Here is a 22,808-nt window from a genome sequence, read left to right on the forward strand (position 1 = left end):
AACTTCTCAACATTGCAACTATACATGAAGGACAAATGTAATAACCTTGAAAATGCATTTTAAGTAAATGTAGAACTAAGCATTTTTTTAATATTTAGGATTTAGATGTAAGCCAAATTTTTCTTCCTTCTGCTTTTAGAACATAATTACCACTTACAAGGAATTTCAAGTAATTAAATATACATGTGCATGCAAGTGCACACACACAAATATAGCTAAAGGATTTAAGAATCAAAATTCCTTACAACTCATAGTAAATTACTTTCTAGTTGCCTGCTCTTTTTATATTACTTACAGTTCATCTATAATTCTGAAAATTATGATCTGATTATTTATATAGAAAATGCCATTAAAAACACATTCTAAAAGCTTCATTAGTTTAACTACCTTGACTCAAAAAAATAATTAAATAAATTCATCAAGTAAATAATTTTTAATTTGGTATTAAAGAAACTTGATGAGAATAAAATGTCAGCATTGTGGGATTTCCAGGTGTTTTAAATCCAGAAATGTTTGGGATTTAAACAAAGAGAACAAAACCATGTTTACAAACAGGTTTAAATTTAAAGCTAATTTTATTACATTTGTGTTTGCAAAAGAAAACAAAAAAAACTTTTAGTCCACACAAAACTTCCAGGAAAATTCCAAAACTGCTAAGCAAAAAAATTTAAAATGCAGAAGAAATGATCTGACTTACATAGACAGGAGAATCTCTAGGGAATTTGACATTCAGACTAAAATCACTTTTAATAGGTTTTCTAATTAAAACTCAGCATCATAAAAAATTAACCACTAAATTTAATTTCCCACTAAGTAAAGTTTTACATCATTCTTATTAAAAACATGTTTTATTAGATTTCCCAACTAAATTAAATGTTGAGTGGTGGATGCATTTATTGTTAGTTTATATGCCTTAAAAATTACACAAAACTACCGTATTTAGCCAAATTAGATGCAATTTTAGTCAGGAGCCTATTTTTACTAAAATGTTACTTACATCAATTGAGCAGTAAAAGAGGATTGCATATAAACACTGAATAGTTGTATGTCATTTTGGTACGTGAGTCTTCTTAATTTACATCCAATGTATACAATTTTCAGCAAATAATCCCAGACTGAACCTCTCTTGGATCAGTAGAGAGGTATGTTCATAAATTATAAAAGAACCCATAGCAACTGTCATAAGAAAGGACAGGGCCGGGCGGTGGTGGCGCACGCCTTTAATCCCAGCACTCGGGAGGCAGAGGCAGGCGGATCTCTGTGAGTTCGAGGCCAGCCTGGGCTACCAAGTGAGATCCAGGAAAGGCGCAAAGCTACACAAGAGAAACCCTGTCTCGGAAAACCAAAAAAAAAAAAAAAAAAAAAAAAAAAAAAAAAAAAAAAAAAGAAAGGACAGAGCTGAACCCTGTACAACCTCACATACGAACTCTCATTCTGAAAGAAACTTAGAAAGTGCTAATTAGAACAGCATTTGAGTATGAGGCTCTGAGCTTGACATGGCTGCCATTGTGGAATTAGGGGAGGCCAGGAAGAATTGTAGAGGAGGAAGACTGGAAACGTTGACTCCCACATGTTCATTTAGCTTGATAGGCCTCAGAAGGATGTGCACCGTAGCTCAACAGTCTGCACGTTTTAGGATAAATGTGTAATGCAGATTTATGCTGCCAGTTCAGCACACAGTCTAAGTTGTGATAGAAGAAAATGTGGGACCTTATTTCATGTCTTTACTTATTGATTCATCACACAACTAGAGCATTCTATTTTTAATCTATGCCATTCACACCTCCCCAGGGCTATTGTCAGTTTACTTGTATAGGTTTTTCTGCTCACTGCAATAGAAACGCACTTAATTTCAAATACTATTTGATTTGATATTATTAATGGTCAGGTTACTTTAGAGCTTTTGGCGTGGACAATGGAATGGGACAATTCCGTGTAGTTCTAACACGTTATGTTCATTTTTATATTATCTAACCATTCTAGGAGTCAGTTCACATGTGGAATGGATGGAGAGGATTATATTTCTTGACACTTACTCTTGTACACCATCTACTTAAGGTCCAAACAGTTACTTTTTAGAATCGCACCTCTGAATAATATATTTATTTCCTTTTTTACTCCCCAACACTTAAGTGAGTACATCCTATTTGAGGTGCATTCTATGTAACATATGTCTTTGAGGGAGGCAGAAATCCCCAGTATGAAAACAAATTGACTCAAAATGTTTACTATAGAAAAGAAGAAAGCTGAAAACAATTAATATAAAGATAGTTAAATAGGTTTCTTAAGAACACATTTCAAGGCTACTGTTCTACGTTATGGGGGAAAGTTCTCTTATTATTGTGTTACTATATGAAGTACCCAAGTAATGCCACAGCAGCAATTCCAGTCTACATTCTAAGAGAGACTTGTTGACATTGTTTGTTCTCATCTAACAAGACCTTACAGCACTAAGTTGACTTTGGCAGCACCAGTTTTTCCAGAGGGTATTCAAAGTAAGAGACATTGAAATCTCAGAAACTGTCTTCTGAATGTTTACTCAGAAAGCCAGTTTTACAGGTAAACTGTGTTTTCTATTCAGAAAAAGGGCATTAGAAACATTAGATACTGAAAATTTCCCAGGTGTTTCATTCCCATAGCAACCTGTATATAAACAACACAAGGGATAATGGTTAATCTTCATTGTCAGCTTGACTGAATGTATAATCACCGTGTAAACATACCTTGGAATGTGTCACTGGGGGTACTTCCAGAAATGTTCGACTTAAGAAGGAAGAACCTTTATGAATGTGACTAGCACTATCCAGTGGGCTGGAGTCCGGGACTGATTAAGCAGGAAAGGGGAGCTGAGCATCAGAATTCATCTCTCTCTGACCAGCTGCCTCCTGCCACCATACCTATCCCACTAGGATAGACTGTATCCATTCTAAAACCACATTGCCTATTTATCCAAAACAATGTTGCCTATTTATCATGTGATATTGTTACTGCAATGAGAAAACTGACTACTTCAATAAGGAACAAAGCTGTTTTATCTATTTGTTTGATGTTTTAAGGGTATAAAATTTTACTTTGTAGCATGAACTGGTCTTAAACAATAGTCTCTATAGATTCTTAAAATAGATTCTCTAGTCTCAATCTCCTGAGTGCTGAGACATCAGATTTATGCCACCATTCCTCACATAACGTATTTATACTATTTAATGATTTTTTTCTGAAGTTAATATTCCTAGTTTGAAAATGCATTCTCTTAGTAGTGACATAGGTATGAGTAACATCACAACTTATTATAATTAAGCATGATTGTTGTAAGATCATACATATGCATACACAATTACATATGGACTTTACAGATAGTGTTTGTATTTGGATTAGCCACTAAATTCCAATGTAATGCTATTTTTTAAATAAAAAATAACCTGACCAGTTGGAGTATATCAAAGCATTTCTATAAAGAATATATTACAATGAAATAAGAAATTTAATTCTAGTGAATGAATCATGTATTTCTAAATGCTAACAGAATTATCAAATGTATTCTTGAATGAAAATTTTGCATAGAATATATGTTTTAAAAGCTAATTTCAGGTATAAGTTAAAGTGACTGATGAAAACTGAATCTGTATGTGTTTTTTCCTCTTTGCTTTTTTTAGACATTTCAACACTCATGTGGTTGGCACACAGATACTTTTAACAAGATGTTTATCCAATAATGAAATAGTCATGAGCCACATTATCTTCAGTAGATGGCAGAGCATATGTGTGATGCTGTTCCCATAAGATTACATCCTTCAGTGACATCATAGCTATCTTCATTTATGGAAGCATACCACCACATAGTGACACATTACTAAGGATATGTCGCTGTATGACTATTCTAAACACAACAATTTGCCTAGAAAAAAATAAATAACTCTAATTTGCTGCATTGGTTAAGCTGACATACTACAGTTTTAACACTGACTAGCTACCCAAGGACACTATGTTCATGAAGTTACTACCCAAGGTGTTAAGAACAGAAATATACATTTTCTGTTGTAAACCTTTAGTCTTAAAGCTGATTAACATGAAAAGAAGATAATTATATGGATGTGCCTCAGCTTCCTTTGGCATTCTTATCTTTTTTTAAGGAAAAAGGGGGGGAGCAACAACGTACTGTGCCTACAAAAAGAAAGAAATCTTCTGATGCAAGTTTTTGAGTTAAATCGTGTGCAAGTATGCTCTTACAAAATATATCAGAAGTAGTTTACAGTATAGTATTTAATTTAGGAAACCAAGCAGATTGTTTTATAAAAAAACAATTGACCCTTCCAAAGGGAATCAAATGCATCATTAAGCCAAAGTTTCCAGCCTGCTCCTAGGGCGGACACTCTTGTTGGCTATCCTGTCACAGACAACCCCAAAAAGCAAGTGTCAGATACTTCAGGCATCTCATGACAAAGTAACAACTCAGAGGAAGAAAAGCTGTTTGGAGTTGCTCCAGTGATTATAGTATCTGATATGTAAAGGTAAGCACTTAGTGGGTGTCATTTTGACCTGGGATCTATTTAAATGGATGCCATAGCATGAAAAGTAACAAACAGGCAGTCTCAGAATCCATGTGATCTGTTAGCTCTGGGGATGTTTCCTGGAACTCTGTGACCCAGCCACAGCCATTGCATGCCAAAGTTGTATTCATAACAAACTCCCTAACTCAGCAACATTGAGGACCATAAGCTTCCTCAATTTAGGCAAACTCAAATGTAAGAAGAGCCTTTTGAATTTAATCAAAAGATATTATTTTAAACCTATTGAACTATTTAAACATGACCATCGGTTTTCTTTAAACCAAAAATAAGGGTAAAATGCTTCCTACGCAAAGACTGTGATTTTTACATATTTCTTACATTTTTGGTTCTGTTTTTAAACAAGGTTTATGTATTTCTTATTTTTATATTTTTAACTGAGTGAGAGAAGCAACATGAACTCCAAATAAGCAAAAGGAAGTATTCTCCACTGACCTTGAAATACTTCTCTCATAAATTCTTCATCCAGTTTCTGTCTTTTTGACCTTGGCTTAATTATCTAACCCAGCATAGAAAACTTTCTTGCTTTTCCTCCCTTCCCCCAATACACAAGAATTTGATGACTATATTGCAAGTCTTTCATAACCATAGTCAAATGAAAACAGAAGAGAAAGGCTTTAATTTTCATTCTCCATTTTATATGGTGCTCAATAAAGACATTATGTAAACCTGCCCACGTTAAAAATGTCTGGAATTTCAAAAAGCCACAACACCCTACCTTCAGTATCTTTAACAAATATTTTCAACTTGATCTTAAAGGAAAATAGGACATTTTGCTCTAACTTCTAAAATTTTTGTTTGTTCAGAATTTAAAAATCACATTGGTTAGGTTTCAGCTGGTTATAGTGAGGCTGAGACAGAAGGGCTAGGAATCTGAGGCCAGCCTGCACTACATGAAACCCTGTCAAAATGAAGAAGCATGCAAAAATTACAGGGACAATAAAAGATTTTAGATACAGTAAAATGGAAGTTTTAATCAATCCTTAAAATAGGAGTTTATCCCAGGATTTCTCCCAACATTTTGGACACATCTGACTTATGGGTACAGACAAAGGAGCTCACATTGTCACAATAAAATATTACTCTTGCACTGTCAGCAATCGAGTGTAATTATTCAAATTGAAATAATAAGCTATTAATATTGAAAATGCTCCCCACTCAGACTAACCGGATATTGAGCCCACAGTATGGACAGTGACCACCATATGGAACAACATGGTCATAGAAGATTCCCATCCTCATAGGTGTCTCCAGTGTCACATGTCCTATGCTTTTCTCCAAATTTCCCTTCAGAACGTCTCCCTGTGGTTTCTCCTAACATCAGCTTCTGTCTTGCACAGACTCTGCTTTCTTACCCAATCCAGTTGTTGGTAACTACAGGACTGCTTGCATCCCTACTCACCAAGGATGCCTTTGTCACATCTGGAGATGACACACTTGCCCTAGGGGGAAACATGCAACTACCATGGAGTCAATAACTGGAAGGAGGCTGCTGGAAGTTCACCCAATGAGTCAGGGATCAACAGTGTGGAGACTGAGAAGCTCTGCCCCCTTGAACTCTACAGTGGACCCACATTAGGATGCTCACCCAAAATTAGATAAGCTATATCAGAAGTCATTACCTTTTCACACACTCCAAAGATTAATGTACACCATTCACAAGGAAGTAATATATCCCAAGCTAACCTAGACTCAGTTCCTAAAACAGCCCAGTAATTTTTAAAAGACACATATATTTAAAATGATTTTACTATAAATTCTTATTTTTAAAGAGCAAAGTAGTTTCTCATACAGGTTGGATAGATCACTTTCATTTCATGAAAGTGGGGGCTATGACTTTTAATTTTTTTGTACTTATCTGCTTATCATTACATAAAAAGATACACACATATATATGTTTGTGCACACAATATTGTATAGACACGTGCCAATGTACACATACACACACATATATCTATATGTATGTATATATCTCACTTGTAAAAGAAGGGCAATTAGGTATGAATGGTATAAGATAAAAAGCACACTATAATTATAAACAAGCATGATAAAATAGTGCAAGTGTATGTAGGTGTTTGTGCATTTATGTGCACACGCACATATGCACATAGGGGTATAAGAATTATACAGTGTGGTGGTAGCATGTATTACTTAGGAAAATACCATTATCAAGGAAAAGGAAAGAAAATATGTAAAAACTCATTTTACAAACCATAATTACATTGGAAAGCTACACCTTAATTATTTAAATGATGGAACATGTAAGAACTATCTGAAATGGAGTACATGACAGGAAACTCATAGTGTGAGAAGACTTATGAATTAATAATTCTCGCAATATGGAAAAGGGTAATAAATGAGAAAATGATATAGTTTCACATGGTAATAATTTCTCTGAAGAATGTTAGCAATTAAGAGATGGACAGAGGGAGGTGGGCCTTTAGCAGATGTCCTTTTATAGATCTCAGGTCTTGAAAAAGAAAACTGGGGGTTCATGTGGGTGCAAATGGTATTGAAAGTAACAGGACTAGATTTGCTCTCCCGAGTGGTGAGTATGAGAACAGAGTCAAGGAATACACCCAACATCTGTGAGCAGAATGTGGCCAGGAGCTCACCAAGGTGACAGGAAAGCAGATATCTCATTATCTTACTTTGTGGTCATGATCCTAATAATCTATGAGGATGGAGAAAACCTCTCATACACTAGAAGGGGAGATGGGGCAGTGTGAGGGAGAGCCCTTAATGTGTAAGAGGAGGGTTAGGAGGAGGCTGGGGCGTGCTGTGGAATGTTTTGTATGGCAAGTGTGTTGCTCTGATTGGTCAATAAATAAAACACTGATTGGCCCATGGCTAGGCAGGAAGTATAGGCGGGACTAACAGAGAGGAGAAAAGAGAGAACAGGAAGGCAGAAGGAGTCACTGCCAGCCAACGCAAGGACAAGCAGCATGTGAAGATGCCAGTAAGCCACGAGCCACGCAGCAAGGTATAGATTTATGGGAATGGATTAATTTAAGCTATAAGAACAAGAAGCCTGCCACGGCCATACAGTTTGTAAGCAATATAAGTCTCTGTGTTTACTTGGTTGGGTCTGAGTGGCTGTGGGACTGGCGGGTGACAAAGATTTGTCCTGACTGTGGGCAAGGTAGGAAAACTCTAGCTACAAGGGCAGAGCTAACTAACATTCACATGCAGCAGACACCAGCACAGCAGAGTGTTTTCCCCAGAGATAATATTGGAAAAGTTGTTTCATGGCATCTTATTAAGTCAGTATAGATTTTCATCATGAGTTGTGTCCTAGCCAAAGACCTACAACTGGCAATTCCAACCAATAAAGCAATACATTTTCATGATCAGAGGCATTGCTCTAAAATGTACATTCTCTCCATTCTCTAAAAATATATATGATCAGAATGAGATTATAAATAGGCAAAATGCATTGATTACAGTGTATATATAATAACTGATAAATATATAATAACTGATAAATATATAATAACTGATAAATATATATACATATCAGTTATTTTGTGATGCTGACACCATTAATATGTGAGGGATATCTACTTATTTTACATCAAAGTGACACGAATTTCCTTATAGTATTCTGAAATAAAAGCCCTTTGTACTGAACAGCTATTCTACTGAATAGCAAGTCAGATATCATCTTGAAGTCACTGACAACATTCTCTTTTCTTTCTTATAAATCATGATGATGTGACATCCATGCCACTTAGACGCTTCTAAATGAGGAAAAGAGAAGTGCCCCATGATGGGGACATTTGCATATTTAACACTAGAGATATCTTAAGTCTTTCTGGTGCAGACTGAACGCAAAATCATTCTGAAACACTGGCAACTTTTAAAACTAGATTTTAATAACAAGTTTCAGGAAAAACAAAAACCAAGAAAAGACTTTTTTCCTATCTACTGATGTAGTGAAAAAACTTACCAGCCACAAGAGTCAAGTAAACTTATATGTGATTGAACTAATAACAAATTTTGAATGAAATTCTCTGGTTTTGACTTACAAAACTTCATTTTACACCTGATATTATATTTGCTTGCATCGAATTTTATACTTACAATGATAAAAATCTACAAAGAATTTTTGAAGTTCTTTGAGCATATCAGGCCTGAAGCACTGACTTTCAATTGAATTTGTCTATAATGTCCATATTTGTTTCCAGATCATCAGTAGGGAGACTCAGGAATCTTCCTGAGATTCTAGGATAGAAAACGACAATATTTGCTTCCTTCTCTCTGATGGGAAAGCAGCTCAGGATCACAACAGAGCAATTTTTTCCTACAGTGTCCCTTTGATAAGATTGTCCTTTAACATATGGTCCTTTATATTTGGGACTAGGCTGTTAGGTCAAAGAAAATTTAATCGTCTTTAACTCTTCATCTGCTCAAAAATAAATGTTGATGTAAGAAACATAAGCCAAAAAACATCATCATAGATCTCCTGTAGCACATTTTATATTTGAGAAGCAAAACAGGGATTGCTTGGATTTCATAACTAACATCTTTTTATAAATCAGTCTAACACTTTAATTTTGAAAAGAGTACTTAAATCTAAAAATAATAAAGTGGATGACATAACCTGAGTGCCCAGAAAAAAATCTCCATAGAAACAGACTTTTTTTTTTTTTTAGATGGACACAAGAATGAAGAGGTGGCTCTGATTTTAATAGGTTCTTGCTCATTGCTGGGCCTCGTTGCTTTCTTAATTCATTTATTCAATGTGAAAGGCTTACCGTCTTGCTGGCCATGGAGAGTCTGGGGACTTTGCATTCTTTCTTCCAGATTCGAACTAAGGTCAGAGTTCACGGCTGACATCCGTGTTGAATCACTCATATCAAATTCATCACTTTCTATAGAACTTTCATCCTGAAATGGTTTGAAAATATCATTAGGCACCATAAAACATAACTGTGTGCAAGTAATGACTAGTCTATGTATGTGGTCAATGAGAGGTTAGTCAGTTAGTAAATTATTATCCAACTCTATAAAATGTGGGACATGTGGGGTGGTGGTGGCTCATGCCTTTAATCCCAGAACTTGGGAGGCAGAGGCAGGTGGATCTCTGTGAGTTCAAGGCCAGCCTGGTCTACAAAGCAAGATCCAGGACAGGCACCAAAACTATACAGAGAAACCCTGTCTTGAAAAAAAAAGTGGGACACACTGATAAATACTTGGAACAGTAGATAATGAAATTATTTCTACCTTTAAGAAATGTTAAGAATTTTGGAGATTCAAACAGCATATTATGCACAGTCCTGTTGTAAAGGTAGAATAATGTGTTTAGAGAAGAAGTAATTTAGGAATTAGCCTGAACATTAAAATAAAAATGTTCTTGTTAATGAATTTATCTTAAAAGAGGTGACCATGAAAAAGATGTAATGAAAAATGTAAGTTTTACATAAACAAAATGACTCAGTAAAATATTCTAATAACAGATCTTATAACGCAGTGGGAATTTTTCATCAAACAGGATGGACTCTAATAATAAACTAAGATCATATATATTCAATGTATTTGATATATCCTAATATATTTTACAAATAAAGATGATAGTTGATAGATAGATAGATAGATAGATAGATAGATAGATAGATAGATAGATAGATAGACAGATAGATATAGATGATAGATGATAGATATGATAGAGGGGGTAGATAGATGATAGATATGTGATAGATTATAGATAGGTAGATAGATACTAGATAAATGATATATATATATATATATGATAGAAAGACAGATTATATATGGATGATTGATTGTTCATAAAGGAGAGGTAAATGATTACATGTAAATAAATAATACAAAGATATGTTATAGGTAGACAGAGCACTGAGATCACAAAAGGAGTTCTATTGTATAAAACTCTTTCACTAAAAGTCGGGTCACAAAAATGTCTAACAAATGACTAGTTCAGCAAAAATGTCAAGTGTGAACAATTAATAAACCAAGATTTGTATACTTTTTAATTTTTGAGATTATAAAGAAATTACAACACTTCTTTCCCTTTCCTCCCTCCAAACCTGCCCATATAACTCTCATTGCTCTTTTTCAAATTCATGGCCTCTTTTTTCATTATCTTTTGTTATGTGCATATATGTACATGTATATATACATGTACATTCTTAAATACAACCCAATTGGTCTGTATAATGTTACTTATATGCATGTTTTCAGGGGTGACCTGAATAGCCAATTGGTGTTCTCTTCCTTAGGGAAGACTATTTTTCCAACTTTCAACATTCTTTAGTGGCTTGTGCATCTTTGTTTAGGGCTGAAGGCTTGCAAGCTTCCAAAGGCAGGGACAGCCAACAGTCATACCCAGCTGTGACACCCATGACCAAATCAACTACCAGCACGGCACAGTAAGTTGGCAGTAGTGGCACACATACTTTGACAATAATGAACAGCTCCTAATTGGAATTAGGACCCACTTAACAAGAGGGAAAACAAGCTTGGCACTGGAACCCTAATTAACTGCTCAGTAAGAGTGAAGTCATAAATATCAGTAGAGAATCTACAACCACTAATGTAGTAAACCAGCATAATCCCTAACAACAATCTAAACATTTGTCCTTAAACTACAGATAAGTGTAGTCATTACCTCTCATCAAGGAAACGTCTCTTTGAAACTAGGATACTTAACTCCAATTTCCCTGAGTTTGTCATTTTACTTCAAAGTAATTTCTTTGCTGATTACAACATGCTGTTGGCTTTTGTGTTGTTTAAAAAAAACAACTAAGAACTTTTCCTACTCAAAGAAGCTTTTTCTTCAGTCTTGGAGTACTTCAGACTTCATGGTTATGAGGCAAGTACTCTCTATCCACTGAGCCACTTTTCTAACCCTAAAAACTGTCTATAAGTAAATATTTTAAATCTTTAGCATTTATTTATTTTTGTTGGGGAGTTATTGTGCAGGTCAGAAGACAGCTTGCATGAGTCATTCACCCCCTTCCATCACGTGCATCCATCCCGAGGACTGAACTCAGGGCACCGAGTTTGGCAGTAAACATTTTTCACCTGCTGAACTATCGTGCCAGATCAAGTAACTCTTACAGATAACACAAACAGCTGATGAGATCTAACTGAATAAAATTATGTCTATAGGATTTATGTATGTGTAAAACGTGTGTTTGTGTGTGTGTTTAAAGAGGGGCAAGAAACAAAGTCTTAATCACATTCCCTATACTATAAAATGACTATAAAAATTGCTGAACATTGTAGCTAATCAGTATTAATTTATCATCATTACATAACATTTATCAGCATACTTTCTTTGAAGTTTGGACAAATGATTAACAAGATCTCTTGTTAAATGTGCTATTGTCCTAATTGGGCTTCTATTGTTGTGAATAAAGACCATGACAAAAGGCAGCTTGTGGGATGGAAGGGTTTATTTGGCTTATATATGTCAAGTCATAGCTACTGAGCAAAGTTGAGATGGGAGTTGAAGGCAGGAACCTGGAGGCAGGAACTGAAGCAAAGACCACAAGGAACAGAGCTTATTGGCTTGACCCCCATGGAAAGCTTAGTTTGCTTTTTTACCTATCCAAGGGTGGTACAATCCACAATGGACTGGTCCCTCTCACATCAGCCATTATTCAAAAAATGCCCCACAGGCTTGCCTACAAGTAATCTGATGAAGATATTTACTTAATTGAGGTTTCTCTTCCCAGGTATGTCTAAGTTTGTATCAAATTGACAAAAACAAAACAAAACAAACAAACAAACAAACAAAAAACAACCAGCACACCTGCCACACATTTCAGCTCTTTAAGATACCAACTTTAAAATACTTGTTATCATTGGTGAATCAACAATTGGAAAATTTATGTTTTTCTTTAGCATTACCCTATGAAGTGTAAGTGACTTATCATAATTCTCTTTATTCAAATACCATTCTTTACACATCTATACATTATACAGCCTCAACTAAAAGCATGTACTCATTCTATACATTTTCTTACAATTATTTTCTAATTCTTAATAAATTATTCTTTTTAATGAAATAACAAAAATTAACAGAATATAAAATTATTATTTTGTTAGCATGGAAATAAAGCTAACTATAATCAGATAAAAACCAACAGAAGATTTCTAAGGATTAAATTTTCAAAGGAAGGTTTATGAGACTAAAAAGTACATTTGTTATTATTATGTAGTTGTTTCTCCAGGATCATTTTTCAAACATTCATTTGAAAGTTTTCTACACAAGCATCTGCTTGGTATTGTAACATAACCAGGGATGACTGTACAGATAAGTCATGCCTCATGGGATTGAAATATCACCATGGTTCTCAGTCCTACCTAACTGTAATTGAAAATTTATCTTCACTTTTCTGAATGTACCTTTTCTCTACTCACAAATTCATGACCAATGTCTACACCATAGTATGCAAGTGACCCAATCACTACCATTCAAGGCAATGAAAATTTGATAATCTTTTATCATTAGTCTTGAAAATGTATCAAATCATTCACTATCAGCAATACTATTTTAAATATCTTAATGTTTAAATTGCTTCCTGTACCACATCCCTGAAACTAACTTTCTTATCAAAGCAAAGAAATGTCATCTAAAAGCTTTTAATAATTATTGTTTTTTACCCTGCCTTCTGTACCCATACTTTGGAGGTTAGAACTTTTCATAGTATCATAAAACATTCTCATGTTTTCATTTTCAACATTACCTGGGTCCCTTGAGAGCAGCATTCTGTGAGTGTGCCTAGGCTGGCTAGATATGTAGAGGGAGTTCACTGAAAGAGAGTCAGCCATGTGATCCTAGGTAGGCTGTCCATGCTCTAGTGAATGGCCTTACATTGATGCACGTATTGACAGTGCTAATTGGACTCAGTTGGTTAAAACAGAGGACATAAAATTGAGAGTGTGGTGATTTGAATAGATATGACCACTATAGACTCATGTGTTTGAATGCTTGGCCCATAGGTATTGGCATTATTAAGAGGTGTAGCCTTGTTGGAATAGGTGTATATGACCTCATTTTTATAATACTTAAATAACTGGTTTTACTTTTCCTTCACTCTACCCATGGTCTCACACAAATGAACACAATCATGAGTATTCATTTATTTTACATAATCTATCTGATCATGAATCAAATGTCCTCACTCTTTACCACTGAAATTTCAACTTTTCCATTTTTTTTCTTAAACTTCTGACAACTTCAACAACCTTACTTTTGCTTCCTTTATCACTAAGGAACTGGGAGAAAACAGGAATATTTCTATAGGCTCCACCACTATTCACCCAGCACTGTCTGAGACCTGTCAGTGGTCCATTCTAAAATAAACTCTCCCGGACCAAGAAGAAAAAATATGTTGCAGGAAACAAAGCTGGAGAGACAGAAACATCTAAGTCCTTTAATATTGGACATGGAACTACAGGATTTAGTATTTTCCCTACTAAGTTCCAGTCTTACTTTGGTCCAGTATTCCATCACTTCTGCTAATATAGATTCAGTGTCATTATATGTTGGAAAGACATAGTTAGCTTTTTTTGTTGTTTTACAGGTGCTTACAGTTAAGAGATTGCCTTGAGTCACAGAAAAGACTTTGGGCTTTTAAACAGTCTTGTAACTGAAAAACTATGGGCCTTTTTGGTGTTAGACTAGATACATTTTACACTGTGATATGGGCATGAGCCTAGGGGGCCACAAAGCAGATTGTGTTGGTTTGAATCAGAGTGTATTCCCTAGACTCTGCTGTTTGAATACAGAGTTCCCAGTTGGTGGCACTGTTCTGGTAGGTTTAGGAAGTATGACTTAGCTAGTGGAAGTATATAACTGGGGGCAAAGTTTTAGGTTTCAAAGCTACATGCCATTCCTATTGCATTCTCAGCTTGGTGCTTGCAGTTCATGACAGGAGCCCTCAGCTTCCTGCCCCCTCCTTCACTCACTCAGCTGTCATAGTTTCTAACCTTCCGGAACTACAAGCCAAAAAGAACTTTCTCCTGTAAGTTGCCTTGGTCATGGTGTTTTATCCCAGCAGTAGAAACTAACAACACACTTCATTTCTTTCAGTTTTGCTCAAATGATGTCATCCATCTCTTTATTCTTCTGATCATTTGTTCAGTTTTGGGGTACTTGTTGCTGAACCCAGGACCTCCCATGCAGGAGGTAAGTTCTGTATTACTGATTTGCATTATAAATAGATTCCCTTTGACCTTCCTTTCTTCTTTTAATAGAGTTTAAACATCTTTTTACTTGCCTAATCTTACTGATTATTTTCTTTATTGCCTTTTCCTCTCACTGGAAGACATGCTTCATAAATATAGGATTTATTTCTAAGAGTATCTCAGTAAATATTTGTGAATTCATTGTGAATTCAATTCATCTCTCTGGTACAGATGCTCAAGCATTCATTCTTATTACATTTAAATACAACTTATGATCAAGATTTACCTTGTTTGAATTTCAGTTCAGTATGGCTTATCTTATTCAACTTCCCAAATCTGTAGTAGTTACAGCTTTCTAAAATTTTGTAAATAATCTAATAACAAGTAATTTCTTTGTATATTTTTAAATAGTATGCATACAATTTAATAATTTCAAACTGTAATGATAAGGATAATTTCCCTAATTATAATTTTAAAGGCTTGGCTTTTTAGCTCAAACATGTATTATGCTTTAGAGTCAGAAGGACTCAGAATATGTGGGCTGTGTGGTTGGCACAAAGCTGATCATAATTTGAGGAGAGAAGTAAGCTTATTGACCTCCAAATAAGCTTCCTAGAAGTAATTTGACAGCTCTAACTTTTCTATGAGACCTTATTTTTCAATTCTATAATGATCATGGTGTCAGTTGTTCCATTCTTAGTAATAGACACATTTTAAAAACCTGGCTTTGAGGTCTTTAGTATAATGACTTTATTGCTGTTAATTCAATCATTTATTGCTGGCCATCTGGTAATATTTAATGCAATATGGCCACTTCACAGATATTTATAGACAGTGAACCCCAAATCTATGGAGGTAAAATAATGTTACAGTTTCAAGATTAAAACTTTGTCAGTATAGAGGGAAAACAAAAAGATAGGTTTAAATTTTATGAATAAAGTAGCCAAAAGTAATTTTAATAGGCTTTGATCATGTTTTACAAATAATCTAGTATTTTAAAGTAAATATTTAACCACATTTCCTGTTTCAGGGAATGTTCAAGGAGGGAATTTACTAGGTTGAAGGTCTGTTTCCAACAGAGATAATCTCTGAATGTTTCTACTAGTTAGTGGTGACCACTAGCTAATGAGAATTTACTAAATTCATACAGTGTGCTGATTGCCTTTATGAAGAATACAAGTAGCTTACACACAGACACACACACACTGATACATAGATACACACACACACACACACAAACACACACAAACATATACACAGACACACATGCAAACTTGAAATCACAGAGATACACACACAAATTCATATACATACAAACACGTACACAGATACAAACATACACAGAGATACACATAGACACACATGCAATCTCTCTCTCTCTCTCTTTCTCTTTCTCACACACACATACACACACAAATTCTTTTATCAATATTAGAACTAGAATTCTAGAGAATATCAATAATCATACATTTGGTGTCTGACATAAGATAGTACATTGCTAGATTAAAATAAAACACCATAATCTGAAACATGAAAATATTTGTTATTAAAAAATTATAACAAATTTTCTATCAAAAATGCGGACATGTAAACAAAACATTATTAGATAATTCATGGGAAAATGACTTAAAAAGATATGGATGTGACTGACGGGGAAATTATTGCACTAGAAATCATCTTAAGTTGGTTTTCAGCTTCTAAGAGAAGACAGTCGCAGAGGTCCTCTGTCCTTGGCTGCTCTCTGGTACAGATGCTCAAGGACTTCCTAGCTCTTTGCCAAGACCGCCCAGCGGCAATTTAGTGAGAAAAAGGAATCTTTCTCACATAGCACTAAGGAAGATGGATTCATCCAGAGACTCTGTATCCAGGCTGTGGAGTCTCTGTACCCTTTGCATGTCAGTGAGGTCCTGGTGACATTTCTTTTCATTAACAATATAAATTACAGCCTTCGAGTGGTACCATGCTCAGCTCCATAGCCATGGGTCTGGAGCTTCGTTCCCATTGTGGGGATGCAATCACAGATGTTTCTGGTTTACCTCATCTTGCTGTGAGTTTAGCAGCTGCAGTTTCATGTGCTTCATGTACGCCATGGTGATTGGCATGTTGTAGTCAATCATGCTGGTCACCAGTGTAGGAGGCTTTCCATTATCTGCAACAGAACATTTCAAATCCATGTTGAATGTGACACTGTATTCCAGCTGCACCTTCAGGGTGAATCAGGTGTCTAATTAAAACATAGTCTTAAGCACATTAATGATTAAAAAAACATGAAAGCACTGTAGGTGAATTGCACAAACTATAACATGCAAATTACTATGAACTATGTTGGCCCAATTTAACAGACTGAACAAATCCACTATTTCTTACTGTAGAGTGACTTTAAATATCCTGAGTAACAATAAATAAAAATAATATGCTGATTAAGCACTTTAAAAAATCAGTGAACAGCTGTTTTATACATATAAATATATATGTATATATGTGTAATTATATATAATATATAATTATATATATGTATTTATACTGGAAGTTGAAAGAAATTAGCTTTTTATTTTTACTTTCTTTTAGGAGCTAAGCTATCTTCCACCACAAAGTAGAAGGATCTTAAATGTACCTGTAAGATTAATGTGATTATTGAGATAACTTAATGCTTAGGAAAATTATCTGTATAATTTCAATGAATGGAAAAGCCAAATTATGCTTACATAAAAAATTTAATTGAAGGCATTCCACGTAATCTATGATTTCTGGAAATAAGGATTCTACAGACTGGAAAGCTTATTTATAGTGTTGAACTTTCTTGCTGAGTATATCTCAAATACCATGAAATAATACCATGATGGAAATTAAAACAGTAACATATTAAAAAAAAAAAAACTTGTGCAGTTGAAGCTGCCTTTGGGAGTGGAACCCAAATTACTTTGTAAGTGGGTATTCAGGATCCACTGCTCCCAACTTGAATAAATGAGATGATATGACTTGTTGAACTGTTTCAATCCTCCACACTTTTGTAAAATGTAAGGTGCAAATTGACATTAGGAAGAAAAATCCCTTCAAATCTCAGTACTGGGCACTGTGGCTACCTTTGTGATCGGTTCCATCTGGGTTCAAGTGCATCCTTTTCTGACACTCGGAGCAGCTCATTAGAAACCGAGTCACCGCTTCTCTTGGTAGGAAGGCGTAGCTCTCTGAAATCTGCAATAATTATCACAAAATATCAGTGTTATCACAGGAGCTGACCGAGCAAGATTCCACAGAAATAATCACTGTCTTTCCCAATAAGACGCGTTATTCCAGAATGGCAGTAAGCACAATGAAGGCATGCACGGCAAACCATGCATCATTTCAAGAAATATCTATCCAGCTTGATCAGGTGACTCTTAATAACAGCCAGTAATGCCGTGTGAAGGGCAAAGCATTGGCTGCATCTGGGTAGATATGTGCTTTTTGTTTCTGCATTTCTTTTAGGAAAATAATGACAATGTACGGAGATGCTTGTGGATTTTCAGCATTATTGAATATTGCTCTTTAAACTTACTCATAGCAAGATCAAATTTTGGATCATTTCATCTATATATTTTAAAATTTAGCCTCAATGAGAGGCAATGGACTTTGGATTCTGCATGCTGATCATTTCTCCATTATTGCTTTAAAGTGTTATAAGAGAATAGTTAAATTCACATATATACTACAGCAGTCAATTATCCTCTCCACAAAAAAATGACACACTTGGGAATGAGCTTGGGCCACCTCGCTCATTTATTTTATGCAACTTTCATAATTTATGTCTGGAATAGCTCGTGTTGCCAGAGCAGCATTTCCTACACTCTATGCAGAACTTTATGTTCAGACCTATGACCTTGATTTAGGGTAGCAATCTACACTCCTGTTGTGATGATTTGCCTAATATTAAACTTTTTATAAGGGTGTTTCTCTCACTGAAGCAGATAACTCTGTGGTGTACAGACATTAAACTTAAAACTCGGTGGTGTTAAGCCCCTCTCTATGAAAGCTAGTACTGACTCAGACAGTCCTACAAGGAAGTCTGATGCAGGCGTTTAGATTTCTCCTAGTGTTCTACGATTGTCACAAAAGAGATGACAATGTCAGTAGAAGGAACAACTGAGTTATACATTAGATGCAAACGTGTGGGATAATTCCTTAGGTGTATGCATGACAGTTACAAATACTGATGTATTTCAAGTTACCCTAAAGGAGAAGGAAATGTGTAGCCAATGTATCATTGAGAGAACGTGTGTGCCAATTCCCTTGCTCATGAGGAGGTCATTTTTGCTTCCCTATGCCACAGGAGGAGCACAGCATGGAAGAAGCAGCACATGCTGAAATCCAACATCACAAAGCTCATGCCTTCTGAGCTTCACATTGCTGTCAGTTTGCCTTACTCAGGAGTCCCCACTGACTCCTCCAAAAAAGCATACAGCAGCTCGCTAATGAGATTTAAAACCTGCTCAACAAGAGGGAGATGACGCCTGGTACTGGAAGCCTAACTACTCAGTGCTAGTGAAATCATGGTTATTGGAGGGGAATATACAACCACTAATTTACTACACCAGTGTAATTCCTGACAACAGCCTGAACATTTGCCCTTCTACCCCCAGATAAATGTAATCTTCACTCTTCATCAGGGAAACTTCTCTTTTCAACACACGGGATCCATTACAAAAACCCACAACCCATCAAAATGCAGAGTTGCGGAGTCCAGTCCCAGTAAAGATATCTACAAAACACTCCTAAGAGAACATTGAGGAAGAGGAGGGGGAAAGACTACAACAGTCAGAGAATCAGGTCCTTTGCTGTGAGATCGTGTCTCCCGGTAGCATTAGAAGTCATATTCATTAAGTCTCAGCAACATGACCGCACAAACATGAGCCGAACAAGGATGACACCACTGAGCACGGCAAACAAGATGGAGAACCTAAACCCTACACCAATAACTACAGGCAACAGAGGAAAGCTGGGAGCAGGAGAGGTGGTCCTCCCCAGTGAAGAGCACGCAGACCACAGCAGCTGCTCAGGCATAGGAAATGAAGACCCATGGAAGGTTTTCACATCTATTCCCTATTTCTTAAACACCCATCATCTCTACTCCCTTTCTGATCTCTTCTGAAATAAGACTTTCAGGATTGCCAACAGTGATAGCACCAAGGAAGAGAAAGAAGAATGTCCAGAATCATCTTATTATGGAAAATTATATTAGTTGAAACAAGAGGCCACTATTCAAGACTATCATACCAGTGTAAGAGAGTACCATGTGGATGGGGCATAGAAATAGGAAGAAAACTCAATGAGGAAGGTAAGAACAGCAACTTCATGATACCATGTTACATGTTACAACTATTCCTTATACCCATGCACAGAAGCTTAGTGAAGGAGATCCTACGCATGGCTGAAAGAAGAAAGAAGTGATCATTTGACCTTAGTTTAGAACTGGACACCAACAGCTGTCCTACCCTCACACCCCAGCAGACAATTTTTAATGTCATCTACATTGAACTGTAATCAGCTTAAAATAGTATAACTATGAGAAGTGCTATGTAAGCTACATAGTAACAGAAAAAGTCCATAGCAAACAGACAGTTTACAAAAACTAAGACATGATTTCAAAAATTATCATCATAAAAGAAGATGGCTTATGAGGAAGCTACTTTGTACTACATAACAGTATGAAAGAAATGAACAAATCCACAGTCAATCCTTACTCATAAAGAATTACTCTAAATGCAAACGGATTAAGTTTTCCAATCAAAAAAACATAGAGGACTGAATGGTAAAAATCCACATATAAGTCATCTATCCATGGAAGATTACTTTTAAGTATAAAACATATATAGGCTGAAAATGAGTATGTCTAAAAATATGCAACTAACAACCAGAAAGAGATGGGTGGCTATATCTTTATGGGACACAAATAATAAAAAATCAACATAACATTATAAAGGGAGTAATTATCAAAAGGATATAATAACTGTAAGTATATGCACACTCAACACAGTACCAAAACATATAAAGCAAGTACTAATATAACTAAAGAACATGGCAGACAGCAATACAACCATCCATTGATTTGATGGAGGCATGGGTCTAAGACTCTCATAGGTATCAAATCTATAGCAGCTCAGATCACCCATGTGAAATGGCATAGTATTTGCATATTATGTGCACATATCTTCCCAGATGCTTTAAATCACCTATAAATCACTTGTACTGTTTTACACAGTTTAATTGTTAGGCAAATTGGGAGTGGATGGTGCATGTCTTTGGGAGATGTAGGTAAATCTCTAAAAGTTCAAGGCCATCCTGGTCTACATAGTGAGTTCCAGGCCAGCCAAGGCTACATAGTAAGACCCTGTCTCAAAACATAGCACACCCTTTCCTGAAAAGAAATGGAGGAGAAGTAGATGGGGTAAGGAAAGGGGAGGTGAGAGGGAGGGTCTGGGAGGCAAGAAAGGAGGAAAAACTGTAATTGGGATGTTTAAAAAAAAAAAAATAAAATAAAGATAAAAGCTTTGCAATCATTGTCATACAGAGCTGTTCCGTGGAATAATGATAAGAAAGATGTCTCCACGTGTTTAACTCAAGCACGGGTTGTTTAAAACCCTTTTTACATTTGTTGTTGTTCAGTCTATGAATGCAAAACTTGCACAAGTGGAGTGTTGACTAGGAAGTAACAATGGAGGCCCCAGTACTTTCCTTTCAAACACAAACAAAGCGAAGCAGCAGCAGACTGGAGTGACACTTTAGGTCCAAGAACAGACACAAGCAGGCCATTGAACCACCGCGGCAACAGAATGTGCGTCCTTCCTACGCACACGCAACCGCTTGCAGGAAGAAACATCTGTGGCCAGGAAACAAGACTCAGACCCCACAAAACTTTATTGTTTTCTGAATGCTGATGGAAAATTCGACACTATCAAGAGGAGGGGCTGGAGAGATCACTCAGTGGTTAAATGTGCTTGCTGCTCTTGCAGAATACTGGAGTCCATGTCCCAGCACTCCTACCAGACAGCTAACAACAGCCTGCCACTGCAGTTACAAGGGAACCCATGCCTTCTCCTGGCCTCTAAAAGCACATGTATACACAAAAGCATATATACACAAAGAAAAATGAAACGAAATATCTTTTAAAGAGAAAAAGAAATTACCAATAGGAGAAAAGTTGGAAAAGTCACACATGAATGGAAATTTCTAAGAATGGGTAAATAAATTTGAAACGGAAAAAACCTTGAAACAACTGAAATGGACAAACAAACCAAACGGTTGGTACACTAGACAAAGGGCTCTAAGAGAAGTGTTAGTGACAAACACCTGCGTTATGATTACAAAGGGAAGGTTCCAAACAAACAGCCTTATAGCTGAATAATATAGAAAAACTGCAAAACTATGAACCATTGTTGAAGGAGAAAATGTCCATGCTTTAAAAAGACTATATAAATTCATGTACAGCAAACTAGCCCTAAGAGAATACTCAAAACAATCATTTGGATTATAAAAAAAATGAGCACAACCAAGAGGCCACAGGAAGGACTACAAATTTGAAACGAAAAATCAAAATTATCTCTGTTTATGGATGGCATGATTTTTACATGTACAGACAACTGTAGACTCTACCAAGAGCTGTTAGTTAACAAATTCAAGAAAGATGCAAGATAAAAGATGGAATTTTAAAAAGTTGTATTTCTACATATAAAAACTATCCTCCAATTCATAAATCCCATTTAAATAGTGTCAAAAATAAAATAAATGATATATTTAATAGAGTGTTTTAAAGTTCCATGCATTAAAAACTATAAATGTTTTTATTTATGAAATAGTATCCTACTCCATAGCTCAAGCTTGACTGAAACTCACAATTTAGCCCAGATTTTCTTCAAACTCATGAAAGTCCTGCTTCTGACCCCCTAATGCTAAGAATATAGGCATCAGCTATCATACACAGCTTAAGTAAGCAACAATTGATGAAGAAAACTGAAAATACCAGTAAAAGGTAAAATACCCTATGTTCATGACTGAAAGAATTAATATTGTTAAAGTTTCCTTACCATTCAAAATGATCTACAGTTTTAA

The 22,808-nt window shown here is 35.7% G+C and overlaps 1 protein-coding gene across 14 annotated transcripts in view; it reads right to left on the reverse strand.

Annotated features, from left to right (window-relative positions):
* Nol4 (nucleolar protein 4) overlaps positions 1-22,808 on the reverse strand; it is a 332,403-nt gene that overhangs the window by 198,810 nt on the left and 110,785 nt on the right. For all 14 annotated transcript variants that reach the window (XM_006970216.3, XM_006970215.4, XM_042263793.2 and 11 more), the window contains 3 exons: positions 17,807-17,918; positions 16,760-16,872; positions 9,323-9,455 (listed from right to left, as the gene is read on the reverse strand). In XM_006970216.3, the coding sequence (XP_006970278.1) occupies positions 9,323-9,455; positions 16,760-16,872; positions 17,807-17,918 (358 nt within the window). The remainder of the gene's footprint in view (positions 1-9,322; positions 9,456-16,759; positions 16,873-17,806; positions 17,919-22,808) is intronic.

Source organism: Peromyscus maniculatus, chromosome 19, assembly GCF_049852395.1.
Source record: "Peromyscus maniculatus bairdii isolate BWxNUB_F1_BW_parent chromosome 19, HU_Pman_BW_mat_3.1, whole genome shotgun sequence".
Taxonomy (NCBI): domain Eukaryota; kingdom Metazoa; phylum Chordata; class Mammalia; order Rodentia; family Cricetidae; genus Peromyscus; species Peromyscus maniculatus.